Source organism: Crocodylus porosus, unplaced genomic scaffold (assembly GCF_001723895.1).
Source record: "Crocodylus porosus isolate Cpor-Errol unplaced genomic scaffold, CroPor_comp1, whole genome shotgun sequence".
Lineage (NCBI taxonomy): Eukaryota > Metazoa > Chordata > Crocodylia > Crocodylidae > Crocodylus > Crocodylus porosus.
In genome coordinates this window covers 95,544,769-95,562,321 of record NW_017728906.1, presented here as the reverse complement: position 1 = coordinate 95,562,321, position 17,553 = coordinate 95,544,769, and the positions used below count along the sequence as shown (strand labels likewise).

General features: G+C 44.2%; 1 protein-coding gene across 4 annotated transcripts in view; it reads left to right on the top strand.

Moving 5' to 3' along the window:
- NAXD (NAD(P)HX dehydratase) overlaps positions 1–17,553 on the top strand; it is a 58,749-nt gene that overhangs the window by 16,814 nt on the left and 24,382 nt on the right. For all 4 annotated transcript variants that reach the window (XR_002099939.1, XM_019529662.1, XM_019529661.1 and 1 more), the window contains one exon: positions 13,112–13,220. Coding sequence is in view for 3 of the 4 variants with exons in the window: in XM_019529662.1 (XP_019385207.1) it covers positions 13,112–13,220 (109 nt within the window). In the remaining variant the exon portion in view is untranslated. The remainder of the gene's footprint in view (positions 1–13,111; positions 13,221–17,553) is intronic.

Genomic DNA, 17,553 nt, shown 5'->3' with positions numbered 1-17,553 from the left:
ACCCCTATTTGTGGCTGTGATGAGTATTGGGGTGGGGGGGTTCCCAAAGACAAAACTTGATATGGCCATCCATACCTTTTCAACTTTAAAGCAAGAAAGTGAAGCTGGTGCATAATACAGCAGCTCATTTATTAAGTAGAGGCCCTTGCTGTGAACTCAACATCTATGCTATTGAATCTGCACTGTCTGTCTATTGGATTGGTCATTGTTGCTCCTGGGTCTAGTCTTCAAGTGAAGCCTTCTTTGTTCTCTAAGGGTGTGTTAATATTTTGTTACTGTAATGGCTGTAAGGAAAGCTGTTGGTATTAAGTTTTAGAAATCCTTCTTTCTCTGGTTTCTTGATTTCCCTAATTAAGCCAAAGATACTCCCTCACTGCTGAATCAAGTTGGTTTTTGGGAGACTGCAGCCTTACTTGTCAGTGGCCTGCTTCTCTCTACATTGGCATCCACTGATCAGCTCTTCACTCGTCCTAAAGAAGAAATCATTCTGACTACAAAAGTGCTCCCATTTCTACTTAAAACAAAGGTGAGGAGAATCAGAGCTTACCACACTACTTGCTTCTGAAAATTTGTTTCTGGCTTTCTACCACCTTTCACATTTCCTAGCTACACCACTGCCGACCTTTCTTCAAAGTTTCCTGTTTCTGCACAAATCTGGCATTGTTTATTATTACCAGGGATCCTGGTTTTCTCTAATTTAAAAAAATGCCCAATTTTCAGTTTTTAAAAAAAAAGTAACCCCAAATCCACTTTTTTCCATGATTAAAATGAAAGACCTCTGTCTGTCTATCTGTCTATGTTAATGATGTTTCATTTAAATTACAGAAAAATGTGGATTTAGGATAATTTTTTTTAACTGAAAATTGGGGATTTTTTTTAAATCGGAGAAAGGCAGAATCCCTGGTTATTACCATTTTTGTTTAAAATAAACTTCCATTTGTTGCTGCTTTTTCCATATTATCCGTCTCTTGGTAGTACACAGTTGAACCATATTCTGCTAGGAGACCTTGAATACACTGAAAGTGTTACTGTCTGTTGGCACAGTATGAAGAACAGCTGTAACTGGTTGGGCGAGGGACAGAATGCTTGGTGCAGTTATCAACCAAGATGAAACTAATCTTCAGATCTACAAAAAGCCATAGGGGTGGTGATGCTGAATATTGTAATGCTTAAATATTTAGACACTTGGCATGAGGAGTGTGATTAAGAGACATTCCTAGAGCTACTTGCTCTTTGAGAAAGCAGCACTTGTTGTAGGATTCTCAGTGTTTTGGAGAAGGGAAAGTTTACTTCCCTTGAAATATGTTTTCTTGAAAATTTAGTCTTGCCCGATTCTCATTCACTTGATTACTTCCCTTCAGCCTTACAAGCTACATTTTTAATGGATTTCTTTTGTGCTTTTTCCACTTTTTTCTTTTGAGGTACATTTTTGAATTTATGTTGGTAATTTTAAATAGATTTTTTTGGAGTGCAGACTAATTGCCAGTTAAGGTTGCTGATAAGAAATGGAGGGATCTGGTAATGGTTCTCAGGTAGTAGTATGCATGGGACCAGTATGGAACCTAGCTTGAACTCTACATTAATACCTCTGTACTGAAAAGGAGATGAAAATTGCACATATTAAGAGTTATAGAAGTCTCATGGTTAGACAGTGCAATAACATACCTTCAGAAAAGTGAAATGGAGAGAGAGGAACTTTTCTCTGTTAAATGTAAATAAAAAAATAGTATGACAACTTTTGAGAAGCAAGAATCTTATGGGTGATATGTTTTGGATACCAAGTACCCTTCCTCAGCTTTCTTAAAGAAGTTGATGTAGACTATAAGAAGATGGCAGCATCATTTACACAGTCAGGGAAATCTATGCAGTATTCATAATTCATAACAGTTCTTGGACTTGCAGTCACAGATGCTCAGAAGAACAGATATTCTAAAATAAACCCAGTGTCATGTTACTGGAGTCAGGACTTATTCTGATTTCCTTAATAAAAAATGCAATCCACCAGTTATCTATCAGTGTCGTCTTACGACATTCTTTTTGCAATATTATTAACATTATCATGGCTTTAAATCTCTAGGCCCATCAGATGGTGTGCCTTGTATTGCTTCTTGATGTGAAATTGCAGAGGGGTTAACGTGAAATTTTTATGCTTTGTAAAATGCTTTGAAGATGAAAAGCACAATAGAAGGTATTTATTATCGCTAGAGGCAAAGTGAGCAAGTGCCTTGATATTGGACTGTTTATTTCCCAAGAGATGATTGTGTCTTGATGAGTGTCTATCGTTAATTGGGGGGGCAGAGACAAAAGTGTCTTATTTTCAAGTTTGAAAATAAGATGACAAACTTTTAACTGTGAGATCATATTTAATAGAGAATCATAGAAAATTAGGGCTGGAAGGGACCTCAGGAGGTCATCTAGTTCAACCCCCCGATTTGAAAGGTAACAAGGCATACTACTGATTTGGTTTAATCTACAAGCCTTTATTTAAACTGTTTCACTTGCATAAGGCTGAGAGGTGATTTGATAGCCACCTACAATTATGTCAGGGTTGAGCATCAAGATCTAAAGGAGCAGGTTCAAGAAGGCACCTGAAGGGAGGATGAGGACTAATGGGCATAAGCTGATAGAAAGTAAATTCAGGCTAGAAATAAGAAAAAACTTTTTTTATGTAAGGGTCACCAGGATCTGAAACACACTTCCAGCAGAGATGGTGCAGTCACCCTCCTTGGAAGTGTTCAAGATGAGGCTTGACAGGCACCTTTTCAAGCTTGTCTGAGCCCAGTAACTTCCTGCCTATGGCAGGAGACTAGACTTGATCTTACAGGTCCCTTCCAGTTCTATAGTTCTATGATTCTATAATATATTTGGCTTTTGCTGGTGAAATTTATTTTTAAATTCAGGCTTTAAAACCTTCCCTTCCCTTACAGCAATATGCTAGAATGTTATTGGTGATTGGCCTTCTGTATCCTATGTTTTACAACTTAAGTCAGTTTAATTATCAAGTAAATTAATAAAAATAGAGGTTTTCAGAAATTGTGACATTCACTGGATTTTAAAGATCACAAAAGGTTTGTCACATACTCATTTATTGTGTAAAACCTATTTTTCTAATAGTGCTTTCTGAGCTTAATATTTTTTTCTTATACTTTTTGCTTGTATCTGTACCATAAACTTGGTCTGGGGTTGCTGTTAGAAAATAAATAGAGAATAGCTATTTGGAGACTTACTATTATTATTATTCCTGTTGCTTTTCGGTTTAAAGAGAAAATCTGCATTGTTTAATTAGAAATTGAGCTTCCATATACTAAACGAGGCAAACATTGCAGAGGCATTGATTTTTATCAGACAGTTCACTTGCCCTTGCAGTGGTTCATCACTTCCACACAACAGCTCTGTTTTGACAAAACTGTTTTTGGCATTTCAGCGCACATTACTTTTTGGGAGCTTGTACTGGTGGATTCTGGGACCTCTTAGCCAGCTATTGTTGGCCACAGGGGCTTTTGGCTGACTTCCAGTTTAGAGGCAGTACATCATCACATGGCTTTAAGAGGGCTAGTTGAACTTGTGCAGCTGCAAAACCTTTAGAGTTCTGCATCACAGTTGCAGAAATCATTGTAGAGTGCACTCAGCAGTGTAACTTAGTGGGGGGGGGTTGAGAAAGGGGAAGGGGAGGGAGGAGCCCTGGGTGCTGCTTTTGTGTGAATTGTGCCAAAATAACAGCTGCTACAGCAGTAGTTAATCACACTACCACCATTGCCCGTGGGGCAGCAAACATCGCTGATTGTGTGGCCATAGCCCAAGGCATAGTGCTACCCTGCTACACCTCTGAGTGTACTGGTTTTACCAGATCAAAGATAAATGCTTTCTATCAAGTTTTGTGACCCATCCTTACAAATTATGCTTATAAAACACCCAGGAAGGCTGTTCTCTGTAAAAACAGAGCTTTATACAAAAATTAAACTCAAAGTGCTACAAGTCATAGTATCTAAATCATGGTATCTTGCAATATTTTTTTGCTCAGTTGTTTTTCATTCATTTGACACAATGTATATCTGCCTATCCACTTCTTTAAAAGAAGGAAAAAAAGCTTTTTCTTCCCATACTGTCTTAATATCTCTTGTATAGCACAAGGGCTGCTGTGAAGATCAATTAGCGTTTGAGTGAAGTGCTTTAAAAATATGGCTTCTCTACATAAGCAAATTGAATGAAAAAGCTGTAGAAGAATAAGCAATTCTAGTCAGTTGCAGAATACGGTATTGTGGAGTAGCTTATTCTTCAGAAGCTATTCTGGTCAATTTTTTTCTGCAGACAATCCATTAAATGCAGGAGAAATACTAAGTATTCCTATCAAATAAAACCATCAGCTAAAAGGCTTGATTTTTCTATGAGCTTGCAAGAAAGGGAGAGGGTTTGACCATAACTGAACTATAAAGCTCATGAAGCAACTGAGAAAAAAGTATACAAGTATATTATAGCTTTGCCATGTATTAAAAAAAAATAATATCCATTCCAAACAGGTTGTGGTTTAATCATAGAGCATGTAAGAGATTTAATTCAATATTCACTAATTAGAATTTTTCAAAGGTTCCTAAGCATTTAGAGTAACTTAAGCAGTGTCAGTGTCTGTTACTAAGCATTAGACTCTCCTGTATTGGGTATTAATAATAGTTCAGTAACTAGGCACTAAGTTGTTTCTGACCCTTTTAAAAAGGTAGAAAGCCCACAGCATGAGTTAATATATATAATTGTATTGGTTTCAAAATATTCCAGCTTTTAGCAGCAGTCTATATTTATTCCTTCCAGAATTAAGCTATTTTATTTCTTTTTGGAATCTACCAGCAGACGAGGAAACTTTCCAGTGCAACCAGATAATGTACATTCTTTGAGTATGTTAGCTTATAGATGTTTCCTCTTTGAAATTTTAGAATTTGCAATAAGGAAAATCTCTATTACTATATACAAAGGATCTCTTATATGGGAATGGTCATAGTTTTGTAGTTGGTAGAGCTTTCCCTCTAGATGAAAGATTTCTGAAGCTTTAGCAGTTTGCCGTAGTGATGTCTTATCAAAATTCTTCTAAAAAAATAATGAACCTTCTAGGCCTCACATCTTCAGTCATTTATATGTAAGTTTATGCTTGGAAACATTGCTTGATGTTAAATTACAAACCAAGCACTGTCAACATATTTACATGGTAGGCCCGTGCGAAGCAGCTAGTATTCGCTTCGGAGTCAGATGATTTGGGGGACAGTGATTCGATTTAGTGATTTGAATCACCATCCTGAATCAATTCAGCTGAATCGCACAGACCCTGTCCCTCACCTGCTCTCCCAGCCCCACAATGGCTGCCTTGCCCAACCCAGCTCCTGGCACTTTGAAAAAACAAAACAAAACCCTGAACTTACCGGGTGCTGCTGTGTGTGGGGGGGTGACCCTTGCTGCCCCCCACTGTTCCACACTTCATGGGGGGGTTGCACAAGTCCTCCTAACCACCCTCCCTGTGGTCCCAGGCCCCCCCTCCATGGCTGCTCCGCCTGCCCCAGATCTGGCCCTTTAAGGGAAAAAAAAAAAAACCCCAAAACCCCTATTCACCAGTTCCTGCCTGGCAAGGGGTGATCCCCATGCCACGTGGGAGGCTCCGCACGAACCCCTTGATGCCCCAAGGCTGCTGCAGGAGCCAGTGAGTCCCGGGGTATTTTTCAAGTTTTTTTTTCTTAACGGGCTGGAGCTGGGGTGGGCAGAGCAGCTATGGAGGGGGCTGGGAGAGGGTGGGGGGTCGAGGAGTTTGTGACAGCCCCTCCATGCAGCGGGGGGGCAGTGGGAATCACACCCTGCCGGGCAGCACCAAGTGAGTGGGGCTTTTTTTAAAAGCATTGGGAGCTGGGCTGGGCAGGGCATTATGGGGATCTGGGGGAGCAGGCAGGGGATGGGGCCTGGCGGGAGTCCCTCCCCTGCCCCCCTATTTCCCAGCTCTGAGTACAGCTCCAGCTCCCTACTTTAGCGGCCAGGGACTGCCTGAATCATCAAAGCTCTCCAAATCTTTTCCGAAAATTTGGAGAGCTTTGAATCAATTTGGACCTTTTTATTGGCCCCCTGAGTCAATTCGGATTTGGAGATTTGGCCACCAAATTGGGCTGAATCTCTGCCGAATTGAATCAGCACCCGAAGCTTTGTACAGCCCTATTATGTGGTTTACCTTCTATTTCTGTCATGATGGACTCAACATTGCAGTGTTCTGAGAGCTCGTTTTCAACTCTTCATCTCCTTCAGAAACTGCAGTCATCTCTATCGTGGGGGGGAGTTCATTTTAACAAAGTAACTATTTATAGCCGCTGAAATTCTTAAAAAAGGGCAATGCATATTAATGTACTGGGAACTGAGACTGGTCTTCTGAGCTCTTCCATCTTTTCTACCACATGTCAAAAACTACGTTTAGCGCATGTTGTTGCAGACAATGTGACAGCAGTGTATTAGGTCATCAAATAAGGCCAGCTTACATCCATGTACTACTATGGTTTATCCCATAGCTTTTTGGCCTGCCATATCAGGTGACTGGAAAGGTAGTGAAGCTGCATAAACAATTTAAAAGTTCTGCAATAGAAGGGGTGGGAAAACATTGCATTTTGTCTTTTTGCAACTCTAAATGCCACAGGTTTTGCTCAAGAGCAGGAAGATGCCTTTCTGTCATACTGAGACTAGGGTCCACTGTTTGTCTTTCTCTCTTCCTCTGACATAAAGGGTGCTAAAGAAGATGAGGCAGACCCAGTATAATTTTGATTGCCTCTGCATAGAGAAATGAGCATAATTTTTGTACTCCCTTAACTTTCCAAGGGAGTGTACAGACCTCCACTGGTAGGTGAAGACTTAGCTACCTCAGGACAAAATTTATCATCCATCCTTCCCTGCATCATTGTATGTTCCTTCATGGGCTATAACACTGTAACGGATCTTCAGAAATAATGCCTCTAAAAAGTGCAGCAAGTATTGATTAACTCTAGAAAAATGCGAAGGTGTTATGGCCTCAGATGGAGCTACCCGCCTTGCAGTTTTAGGCTTTTCATGTAACACAGTTAAGAAATTCATTAAATAACTTGTAAATACATGTAGTAGGACTGAATTTTTATTCAGGATCTTGAGATTAGTCTTTTCACAGTGAATGAAGCCTTCCTTTGAACTGATGACAACTGTTCCTTTTTCCATCTATTCATTTAGTTTTCAGCATGCTCATAATGTTGGCTAGATGAACAATTGAAATACTGTATTTACCCAAGTAGGACTTGGCTTGTTCATGCTCCCTGCCCACCTTTTCCTAAGTATTCTATTAGAATCAGTCTTGGCACTCCAGCCCTTTTTAGGGTCAGACTCGATATAATCAGGATTATAGAAGGAGTGATTGAAGGGTAGGTGAGTGCCTCAGTAGGTCTGGCCAAGAATTCCAGACTACATGTTGAGGGCAGACCTCAGTATCAGTGCAAAAATAGTTATTTGTTTAATTTAAGAATATTAGGGCATTAAAAAAACCATCTGCACCTTTACTGAATTATAAAATTATTTTTCATAATCAAGATGCTTGAAGATTATGACAGCACCTGCTTATGTGTTTACTTATCAGATGATTATTGGATTATCAGACAAAATGTTCAGACTCATTCTAGAGAATTTCTTTTGTCATCCAGGCCAAGTCTGCAGTGTCAGAGGATATAGTACCCTCATCCCTAAAATGTTGGTACTTACGTAGGTTCAGAAATGCAGTTTATAATTTCCAGTGTGCTTTATATTTTACACAATTTTTATTACATTTTGGAAAACATAGGTTTTGAAATTCTGTTTTGTATACAATATTTAAAAGAATTTTTAATTATAAATGTACTGAAAATGGTAGATCATAAATCTGAAGACCATTTTAGTAAAAGACAATTAAGGGAAGAAATTATCATCTCATTCCTTAAATGGTAAGAACAGTGTTAATGGTTGTGAAATGGTTTGTATGAGTCTTTTGAAATGTATGTCCTTACTAAAAAGTGAAAAACCTTTTTAAATGCTTAACCAAGATTTTGTGATGTTATCTGCAAATAATTTGTATTGAAAATACAAGTCTCATAACAGCTTCCTAATGCCATTGTTATATGATAAAATGATTATTATTGTTCCAAACAATAGTACAGTCATCTGTTGCAGTAACTGGTTACTAATATAACAGGGCAATTGAATAATACTGTTACTATTAATTGGAAAATTAATTCATTACCTGGCAGTGCTTATGTTATTTTTTTACCAAATTCAAAAACACAAAATTCTCTTCCAAAAAAAAAAAGGGGCAGGGCAGAAGGGGGGACAGTAACTTTTTTCATTTCTTGAATTTATGTCTTAACACATTAACTTTTAAAATCATTTTCAAAACTTAAGATGCTTTATATAAAGTAAGAGTGTTTAGACATATTTAAAGCAGAAATGAATTCTTGTTGAAACCTAATAAAACTAACAGGCTGTCTTACAAATTGCATGAAAAAGCTGAAATTTTGAAGATACTCTGAGAATCTGCTGCTACAAGAATGAAGGCAACATTATAATTTACTGTAGGAAAAATTATCACCCTGCTGCAAATGTAGCAGGCAGTAACTTCAGCTGCTTCATCTTGAATAAAACACCAAAGGTGTTGAGCCAATGAAAGAATGACAGGCGATATTAGTAACAGTCAAGAATCTAGTCAAATCCTAAAGAGGTGTTTCTTACATCTACAGCAAAATTATGAAAGGAGAAAAGTATAAATAAGACTTAAGCAAGCAATAGAGACTGCTTCCAACCTTTACCTTTACCACATTCATAACAAGTGATCTGGTTCATCTCTACAAGCAGGCAACAGCAAGACATCAAAGAAGAACCAAAAACAAAAAATGGAGTTGGGTAGCATCATCAATTATCAAACTTCTAGCTCAAAATTTGTTTTCTTAGAATCAAAATGAGATTAAATTAACCAAAGCACTGTCAGGGATTGATTTATTTTCATAATAGTTTTAATGGGATATTAACATATTAATATTGTAAGATAATTAACATTTTTTTCCCTGTTTAACCTGAAATTGTTTGGATCAAAGGTGTCAAACTCACTCTCCCCTGAATCCCAACAAATGTCCCCAGTGGGGTTCTGTGCCCTGGATTTTGGTGTCTGGCCCCACCCCTACTAGTCCCACCCTCCAAATCCTATCCTCTGTCAGAGCCCCAGAGGCCATATGTTTAACACCAATGGCTTAGATCACGTGTTTGTGAAGAGGAGTTGTTAGCTAATGCTACTGAACCAAGAAAGAGTAAGATTTGATCCAAACTTAAATTTCTGAATGCAGGCAATGCCTGCTTAATACTCTCAATTGGTTCTGGAAAAACCATGTGCTAAGCGAAACAGTGTTAAGGGAAACCTGTTTTCCCATAGGGTTTAATGTAAATAAATATAATTGGTTCTGCACCACCGTCCGGCCCTGGCCTAATGCTCCTGCCAGCCCTGGCCCTGCCAGTCTCAGCAAGGCACTGCACAGGCTCTGCCAGGGAAGGCATTGGCTCCTCCTGGCCTCATTGTTCCGCCCCTGCTGGCCTGCATCTGCTGGCCACCAGCACACGTGTGCAGCTCCAGCTCCCCCTCCTGCAGGGCCTGAGTCAGGAACCCACCTGCCCGGGGATTAATGACAGGAAGGCAGCGGGGCTCCAGCCAGCACAAGGGGAAGCTCGGAATGGTGTCCGTGCCCCATGGGTGAGCGCATACCCGGAGCAGAATGGGTCACGGGCTGCAGCCCAGGGACGGGGTTCACAGGCTTGGCCACACTGTGGTCTGGGGCAGGGGACACTGCACGCATGAACTTGAGCACTGGCTCACACTGGCCCAGGCCCCACACTCCTGCCAGCCCTGGCCTTGGGCCCCATGCTTCTGCTGCCCTGTTGGCCTGGGCCCTGTGCTCACACTCCCTGCCCGCTCCTTCTCGCTGCCCCCACCACTCCTCCCTGCCCGCCAGCTGTTCCAGCACCACATGCTGGAGTGGACCCCAGGCTCCTGCCACCCTGCCCTGGGCCCTGCCAGATTGGGCTCCATGCTTATGCTGCATGGCCCCCCACCCACCCCTTCTTGCCATGGCTTCTCCCCACCCGCTCCAGCACTACGTGCCAGAGTAGACCCTGGGCTCCTGCCACCCTGCCCTGGGCCCCACCAGCTGCCACTCACCGATTCAGCTTGACAACGATGCCGCTGCCACCACTGCTTCTCCCCACCCACCACTCTGAGCGTTATAATGAAATGCTCTGCATGCTAAGTGAAACCAAGCATGTATTTTAAATGAGTGCTATAGCAAAACCATGTTAAGCAGAGGTTGCCTGTATGCATTACTTTGCTGATTATGAATGGTCTTTTAAATAACTGCTTGAAATGCCTGTTTTAGTTTTAAAAAACTTATGGCATTCACTCAAATCCAAGATTAGTTTTCCCCTCTATTTTAATACGTGGGCAAAAAGTCTCTCATTTTGGATTTGAGTACAATTGAGTGGGGGCGGGGAGCCAGGTGGTTGTTGTGGTTCCCTCTCTGACTCGGGGTAGGGATTTGAGTTAAAGCCATAGTTGCTGCCCAGGCCCTCACTGCATGTGCCCCACACTGCCACTTGCCCTCCACGTATGGAGCACATGGTTGTTCTGACCGCACAGCAAGTGGGCCAGAACTGTCATCTCTGTGGCTGCTGCTGTGTGGCCCTGCTGGGGCCAGAACAACCACCTGTTCCATTGCTTGATGCTCAGGAGTGGAGCCAGAACTGGAGTGTAGATAGTGGGAGGGGGACAGTGGTGGCAGCAGGGGAAGGGGAGGTAAAGGTGGCAGTGGCAAAGATGGCAGGAGGGCAGAGATTGTGGGGCATGGGGCATGCACCAAGGGAGGCACTGGGTTTGTGAAGGGGGTCAGGGTAAAGGTAAGTGGTCAGGGGACAAAGGTGCCAGGGGGTACATACTGTAGGGGGCCTAGTTCAAGTGTGTACAGGCACACTGTAGGGAATCTGGTGCAAAGGGAGTACAGGCAAGTGGTGGAGAGGACAGGCAGCATGGGGCAAGGTGTTGGGGGAGGGAGAGGGGGCAGAGATTAGGCCACTTGGTTCCCACACTACCTGCCCTCCAGCCACTGTTTGCCCCAGTGCAGCAGTGGGGGCAATGGATTTAAGATGCCCCTGCAATGAATAGCTTCTACACATGGAAAATTTTAACAAATTTATACATTTTCCCTGTATATAATTTAATTAGGGAATTGTTTTAAATCTAGAGTTGTCTTGGATTCGAATAACTATAGTAAAGGTTGCTCACCTTTGCCCATTTAGAAACTGTTGAGGTTGTCTAGGAGAAACTCAAGCTGTCATAGGATGCAATGGGTTATATAATGCCATGTTGTTGGTAGGCGTTATAGGGTTTTGGCCCCTCCTTTGTTGGTGCCTTGCTCCCCAGTGACATCAGGGTGAGATCTGAATTCGGCACCACCAAAGGGGTTCAGGTGCTGCTCCTACTCGCTTGCCATGTCTTTGATGTTTTTATTCTTTTTCTTGCGAGGCAGTTCCCTGCAGGTGGTCTGAGAGGATCTCAGCCCTGGGTTTCTTTGTGAGGCTCCAACCTCCCCTTTACCCCACCTTACCGCATCCATGGCCAGGGCAGACTCTGCTCTCCTCAGGTCTTGCCCTTGGATGATCCCATCTCATCCACACTGCACCCCTTCAAGGGTTGGGCCTTTCTGGCCATCCGTCTTTCTGAGGCCTTCCTTCGTCTTTGGACTGGAGCCTAGGCAACTAAACACATCCCTGTCTGGGGTTAACTGTAACTTAGGAAAAACTGAATGTAAGGGATCAGCATCTGCTGATGGGGCTCCTGGGATCTGGTCTCTCAGGGCCTTTGGTCCTGTTGGGGACTCAGCCATCCTTCTTTGCCTATTGGGCGCTTGGGAGGGAGGCCACCCTGTGCCAGGCCCCTGTTGTCCCTCTCGGGGAAGCCTCCCTGGGGCCCCCATGTGCCTTTCACATTTGGGACCATCTGACCGGCAGATGGGCTGTCTGGGTCCCACCAGCCGGTGTTGCTCATCCCCCTTGCATGGGCTTCGTGCTCCTCCCTCACTGCCGTGTTGTCCAGGAATGTCTTTGGTCCCTTGGGGCCATTCCCTACCAAGGTACCTGGGGCTTCTGTTGGAGCCTTGTCTCCCCTTCGTGACATCCCTGGGGGCTGCTCCTCTCTGGTGGAGCTCCCTGGTGTCCCTCTGCTCAGGGGCTTGAGTTCTCCCGTTTGCCTGCCAGTGTTCCCCAGCAGACATGAGGTTTCCTGCTCCTGTCCTCGGAGTTTGCATCCCCCGGATCTTCAGCCGGCACCTCCCTGTCAGCATCCAGCTCTCCTCCTCTCTGCCAGCCTCCAGTTGTGTCCCCAGCTGCTTTTTGAGCAGCCCACACCTCTCTCAGACCATGCCCCCCTGCGCCCGCTGGTATGCAGGCTCAGGCGGCTCCGGAATTGCCGAGCCTGCCACGGAGTCTCCCTCCAGCTGCTGCTCTTTGCCATCCCTGCAGTAAGTAACGGGGCACATCAGGAAGGGATCTGGAGTGAGTCAGGGGGGCTTTTGCATCCCCTCTCACATGCCATCTATAAATTATTTCCATCACTCATAAAACAATGAGATCTGGTAGGGCTGATATTGGAAAATTCATTTAACCAGAGAAGAGTTTTCATCACAAAACAATTCTTAAAGGTATTATGTTAAAAGCTCTCCAAAGAGAGACCTAAACAGAAAAGTTGTTCTTGATGTAGGGTTTTTTTTCCCCTTTCCTTAACAATGTGGGACTTTTTAGTTAATAACTTTATTCTGCTTGGGTTTAAACCCCAAGTCCAGTAAGGCATGGGAAATACACTGTGTGACTAAAATAGTAGGAGCCATGTTCCTGGATTGACATCAGGTCAATTCTAAAAGATGTTCTCTCGCTGTGTCTTGTTTCTCTATAATATATATTTTAGTAATTTGGGGGGTAAAATTACCCCCCATGTTCCCTTTGACCATACGCTGATCTTTCGGACTTCTAGAGTATTGAAAGTAAATCTCTTTTAACTTCTTTTTCTTTAATTTAGTGACAGTCCTAATGCTGTTCATGAAGTGGAAAAGTGGTTACCACGACTGCATTCAATTGTCATAGGACCCGGTTTAGGTAGAAATGATGTACTACTTGAGAATGCTAAGGTAATGTACACACTAGTATTTTGTTCTCTATCTTATGTTACATTGAATTTTATCAGTCGATTTTTCAGCTTGTGTACAGCTAATTTAATGTTTATGAATGAGGTTATTGTATAAAAATCTCTGTAGATTCATTAAAATAAATTGAAAGTAAGAACTATAAGAATGGTACCAATAAATACAAGTATGTCTGCTCAGAAGAGATTGTTTTTTATAATCAAGCATTATGCATATACATTTCCCATTCTGGTTGAAACAGTAATCCTGTCCATATCCAATTTAGGTTAAAAGTTGAAACCAAATGTTTAAATTTCTCTGTACACAGGAACAAATTATTATTTGGTGTTCCAAATTAATGGTTTTACTACTGCCAACGTGTATAACTGTTAAAGTTTTGAATGTTTCAGTCTGAGTGGAGCCAACTTCTACTTTTAAATTGTATTTGATTTATTATTAAATAATTAGAAAAGTCCAAATTCATTATTCTATCCCACAATATGCTAAAATATAGAAATTTCTATTTATTAGAGCTGATTTGAGAAATTTAGCTTTACTTCTGTTAAAAATTTTGCTCAAAGCAATTGACTTATTGGTTAGGAACATTTCCCACTCATTATTATAAGAGGCTTCTTCCCTAGCCAAAAAAAAAAAAAAAAAAGTACCAATGACTGTTATTCCCATTTCAATTTAGAATTTGTTTTGTTTTATTTTTAGTGGCAAAATGACAATTTTAAATAGTAGTGAAAATTTTTGTTTAGAATACTACCATTGAAAAATGCAAAATTTTATTCAGAATGAACTCTTGGTTCTAAGCATTTCATACAGTTATAACAGCACACTGATGACTTTCTGGCTTGGTCTTCCTACTAAAATGATGTTTTATTTATGTATTTGGGTTTAAGGTAAGTAACTGACCCAGATTAAAAAAAAATACTTTGGAAGCATGGTTACTTAAGTTTTACCATGAGGTTCTCTGAGGTCAGTCCTATACCTCTGAATATACAGTTGACCTCTGTGGGTGCGTCCATACAAGCAGGCACATGCTCTTACAGAAGCTCAAAAAGGAGCGGCACAAATTTGAGCCAGGGATTTTTGCCTTGGCACACAGGCCTGGACATGCACTTTGGTGTGGGGCAAGTTGTGCCACTTGGGGCAAAATAGCCCTCCCCAGCTCCTCTCGGATTTGCAGCCAGGAGCTAGAGCCTGGTCCCAGCAGTATAAAAACCTGCCCTGTGCTGGTCTTGGCAGTATAAAAAACTGCTATGGCAAGCAGCTCAGGGCTACTTACTCTCAGGAACATCTGGAGTGGCAGCAAGATTGCTACCACCCCACCCCCCATGTTCTCCAGCCCACCAGAATTTGTCATGGGGCCAGCGCCTCACCTGGCTTCCACGCTCCACCACCTGAGCCAGCTGGAGGACACCAGACAGGTTTGCTTTTCCACCATCTGTCACCACCACCTCTACACGCTCGTGCGCTGCACTGTCCATCATGCCACCCTTGCATCCCGCCCAGACACCAAGTGGCGGGACCTGGTTGGCAAGGGTGTGGCTGGGGCACCCTACTGGCTGAGTCTGTACTCCACCCTCATTCCACAAGCCACTGGGGACCTCAGCTGGTGGCTCCTCCATGGAGCCATCGCCACGGGCATGTATGTGGTGAGCTTCATGGACACTCTGGTCTCCTGCCTCTTCTGCGGGCGGAGGGAGACCCTGGCACACATGACCCTTGAGTGTGCCAGGCTGCAGCCCCTCCACCTCCAGAGCCTCCACTTGAGGTTCTGGTTGAATTTCACCCCCCCATGTTTTGTTTTGGTCAACCCATCTGTGGCCCCACCTCCTGGTCAACCTCCTTCTGGCCTTGGCCAAGTGGGCCCTGTATTTGACCAGGAAGGAGGCTGTGGCTGGGAAGGTGCCTGGAGACTGTGGGGCCACTTCCCTCTCACTTGTCCATGCACATCTCCAGGCAGAGCACCAGTGGGCAGCGTCCACCGGTTCCTTGGATGCCTTTGAGGACCAGTGGGTGCAGCCCAGGGGGCTCTGCTCTGTGTCCCCCTCAAGCACACTTATTTTCACATTTTGACCCTTTGACCCACACAACACTCCTATTCTGGTTTTTTCATTAGTTGTCCCAAGTATTTTGTTGTGCCATCCATCCATTGGCCCCATACAATAGGAGCTATTAGTTAGCTGTGTGGGTCTCAGGGCCCACGATAATTGGGTGATACAGATGGTCAGGAGCTTCTGGGGCATGATCAATTGGTATCACGGGACACTAGCCCCTTGTGCCAGCTGGACTGCTGAAGCAACCCTAACCGACAGTACCCTGCACCCTTTACCCACTGCAGCAGTCTGGCAGTGGGGACTGCTGACTGACTGTGACCTGCTACCTGTGACAGCATGTGATCCCAAGGCTGTACACCTGCCAGACCTGGAGGGGGACTGCACCTCTGGGCCAGGTGCCAGTGGGCTGTGGCTTAACGGTTGACCTTTGTGTAGCACTACTGCCATGTGTACTGCTGCCCTGCCCGCTGCGCAGCTATTGCCTGGAAGAAGTTCTCAGTGTGGTGGCCTGCTTTGAACTGTCAAAGCATTTTCTCTTGGCCCCAAGTGGCCAGGAGGTCAGCCACCACCAGCTGGGTCCCAGGTGCCAGCCCTGAGCAGGCTTCTCAGCCTGGGCCTTGCCACTTGCCTCACTAGCAAAAAACCTGGTGTTCCCTATTTAAAAACTGAAAAACCTCTGATAAAAAAAATCTAAAATTGACTCTTTAAAATATCCGCAAATCTATGTTCTTCTGCAATTAAAATGAGAGAGAGAGAGCAGTTGGGCAATGTTTTATTGCTATATTTGTAATGTTAAAGCAGTTTGGAAACCTAACAGCGTCTTGATCATCATAATAAAATAAATTCTAAATATTTATATGTTTTGACGTTTGCTTTTGGTTTCCTTACCATAAGTTCCCCTGACTCCTTCACTAACTAGGATGTGGGGACAGCTGCCCCTGCAACCACAGGTCTTGCCAGCAGGTCTCATCCTTGTCTGGTAGCTGGGTATGATGGGTATGTGATGGGGGGATGTGGGGTTTGCAGGAGGGGGATGTGAGGGGATGCAGATGAGTGGGTGTGGGGTGTGTGGGAATTGTAGGGGGTCTGCTCAGGTGGGGTGGGTTTCCTGCTCCCCACAGGGTGCAGCCCCCCCTCCCACCCCAGCACATGGACTGCCCTCCCACACAGTCCACAGCTCACCTGAAACAGCAGCAGCCATTGTAGCAGCGCTTGGGCCCCTCCTGGCACAGCCCCTCCCCCTGCCCACACACAGCAGCATGGCTTGGCCCTGGCTGCCTGGCACCTAGTGCTGCCTGCACCACATTGTATGGGCCCAGCTTGGCCCGGTGCCGTGCACCTTCAGGCAGCTCTGGGCTTCCTGGGCTGTCACTCGGGGCCCTGCACCACTCACGGGGACCACTTGTCGCACCAGGCCAGGTTCTGCGTGCACGGAACTGGCCCAATGGCATGTGGGGCCCATACGTGCAGGACCTGGCCTTGCACAACAGGCAGTCCCTGTGAATGGTGCAAGGCCTTCAGTGACAGCCCAAGCAGCCCGGAGCTGCCTGAAGGTACATGGTGCCATGCCGAGCCGGACCGGCCTGCACGATGTGGCACAGGGAATGCTGGGTGCCAGGTGGCCAGGGCCAAGATTTGCTGCCCCATGCTGTGCAGGAAGCTGTGCCAGGAGGGCCCCCGAGTGCTCCCACCCCTCCTGAGCTGCCCCCTCAATGATCTCCCGCACCCTCACAGCCCCCTGCCTCCCTCCAAGCTACGCCACTTCACACTTACCTGGAACGGAGTCTGGGCCCAGGTCGCTGCAGCCTGCATTGCTATTTGCCCTGTATGGGCAGGCAATATACTGCAGTATTGGTGCAAGGAGCAGGCATAGAGACACTCTGGTTGGATATCAGAGTGTCTCTTTGGCGGACCCCAGCCTCCAGTTGCCTCAGTTGTCCAGGACCATGCCCTGCCCCACTTTTTTTATTTTTATTTTTTTTGATACCTGGATATCCAGGTATCAAATTTTGAGCTGATGCTGTAAATATGCAGCGCAGGAAATGTTTTTATGTTCCTAACATGCCTCTTGCCGCATCTCAAACTGCTTTGACACGCAGGAAGAAGCTTATGCGGGCTCATCTTGACATGCCCTGTGAGTTCACTTCACAGTAAAAGTTAAATACCTTGTCTTGACTCTGTGTGTGTGTGTGTGTGTGTGTGTGTGTGTGTGTGTGTGTGTGTGTGTTTCATGATAGCTTACATGTTTTAGTCATCCAAGTGTAAAATACAAG